The 1,700-nt window shown below is 38.3% G+C and overlaps 1 protein-coding gene and 1 long non-coding RNA gene across 2 annotated transcripts in view; both read right to left on the reverse strand.

Annotated features, from left to right (window-relative positions):
• Positions 1–303: 303 nt before the first annotated feature.
• On the reverse strand, positions 304–956 carry LOC109590334 (uncharacterized). Its single transcript, XR_002189268.1, has 3 exons — positions 840–956; positions 441–784; positions 304–357 (listed from the first exon to the last, which is right to left on the reverse strand). It is a non-coding gene; the product is annotated as an uncharacterized LOC109590334 (long non-coding RNA).
• A 306-nt stretch (positions 957–1,262) lies between these two features.
• LOC109590333 (trichohyalin-like) overlaps positions 1,263–1,700 on the reverse strand; it is a 3,257-nt gene continuing 2,819 nt past the window's right edge. Inside the window, exon 5 of the mRNA XM_020006248.1 lies at positions 1,263–1,693. Coding sequence (XP_019861807.1) covers positions 1,263–1,693 — 431 coding nt within the window. The remainder of the gene's footprint in view (positions 1,694–1,700) is intronic.

Raw genomic sequence — 1,700 nt, forward strand, 5'->3', positions numbered from 1 at the left:
GAGAGAGAGAGAGAGAGAGAAGTAATCTTTGAACAAAATTCTTATTACGCACATGTACATGTCATTATGGTGCGTAGCTGTAGATATTATGAGCTGATTCCAATCACATCAGGATTTTTTCAAATTTTTAAAGTTGCTCATGACAAAAGTTATACATGTGGTGAATTTATATTAGCAATTCAGCAGCCATGTTTCACTGCTCAGAACAAACTTAAAATGTCAGACATGGTTGCTTCACATACTGCCAACCCTCCAATATTAATTCGCCGTCAATATTTACAATACTTTTAATGTATTTCATTAATACTTACCAGTTGGTTCTTCTTCATTGCTTTCACTTGTAACCTCTCCTTCCTTCTATAAGTAATATACAAACAGAGAGACACTTAATATTCCATTGTAAGCTTTTCTCTATATCCATCCCTTCCCGGTCCACTTACAGTAGGTGTCTTTGGATCTTTAGTCGCCATTACTTCGCCTAGTAGGCCAGGATACGATCAGAACCAGAGAAAGAGAGAAACGCTTTTTCCACGAGGACAAGAAGCTCCACCCACTGGGTCCACTGAATAAATTTGCGGCTGGGTTTTCATGAGATTTTCCCGCGCAAAACAATATGCACACAGCTCCATGTACATGTATCATGTAGTACTATCAATCTAGATGTAGTAGGCTAGTAGCTCAGTATTTTCATTTATACTCTGAGTGTACCAAGATATATTTGTACTGTGGCTTGGCATTCAGTCAACCAATACAAAAAGGTGAAAAGCTCTTCCCTTCAGTTGATCTATATATCAATGATTGACAGTACATGATACTGGAATAGTAACATTAGGACTTACTTGTAGTAGATACTTTAATTTTAGAACCAAATAACCAAGCAGCAGTTCTATGCAAGGGTCAGACTCCGCCTGACTAGTTCTTACTTCAATGCTGCCATTTTCCTTTAATATCTGAATCACGTGATATAAAAAATTGGATGGAGTTTGCAACTTGGAAAGCTTTAAGTGCAAGAAAACGCACAAAATATACTAAAATAATAGAAAACTAACTAAAAGGCAGCAGTAATAATTAGAATATCAAAATACAAACAATTAATCAAATCTTCATCCTTTTCAATGACTCTATTACTTGAGCCATAGTAGGACGAGCTCTAGGATTAGCATTAAGTCCTCTTTGTATGAGAGACTTCATATCAGACCAGGAGACACTACCAGATTGTACTTCTCTCTCTGCTGTCGTCATTTCTGGTGGTGAGTACAACGTCATTTCCATAAGGAAAACAGAGTAACTGTACACATCCATTGCTGGACTGTGTTGATCAGGAATAGGAGCTTCTGGTGCAGCATTGCAGCATTGCCTGGCATAACAGTACCAGTACTATCAACTTGTACTAATTTAGCTGTACCATAATCTGCTACTTTAGCTTCATAACAAGCAGCTCCAGTGCAAGGCTTTAATAATACGTTAGGACTGCTCACATCTCTGTGAATAATAGGCTGAGGCTTAAACAGGTGAAGGTAGTTGAGGCCTAAAGCTACATCTTGAGCAATACTCAGAATCTGTTCATTGGTTAGTCGGTTTCTGCGAATCTCCTGATTAAGACTAGTGCTCATCAGCTCGGTCAAGATGAGAGGATTATCCACTTTAGTTGCACCAATAAACTGGACCAGGTTAGGATGACGTACTCGTGATGCTATACT

The sequence above is a fragment of the Amphimedon queenslandica genome, unplaced genomic scaffold (assembly GCF_000090795.2).
Source record: "Amphimedon queenslandica unplaced genomic scaffold, v1.1 AMPQUscaffold_10199, whole genome shotgun sequence".
NCBI classification, from domain to species: domain Eukaryota; kingdom Metazoa; phylum Porifera; class Demospongiae; order Haplosclerida; family Niphatidae; genus Amphimedon; species Amphimedon queenslandica.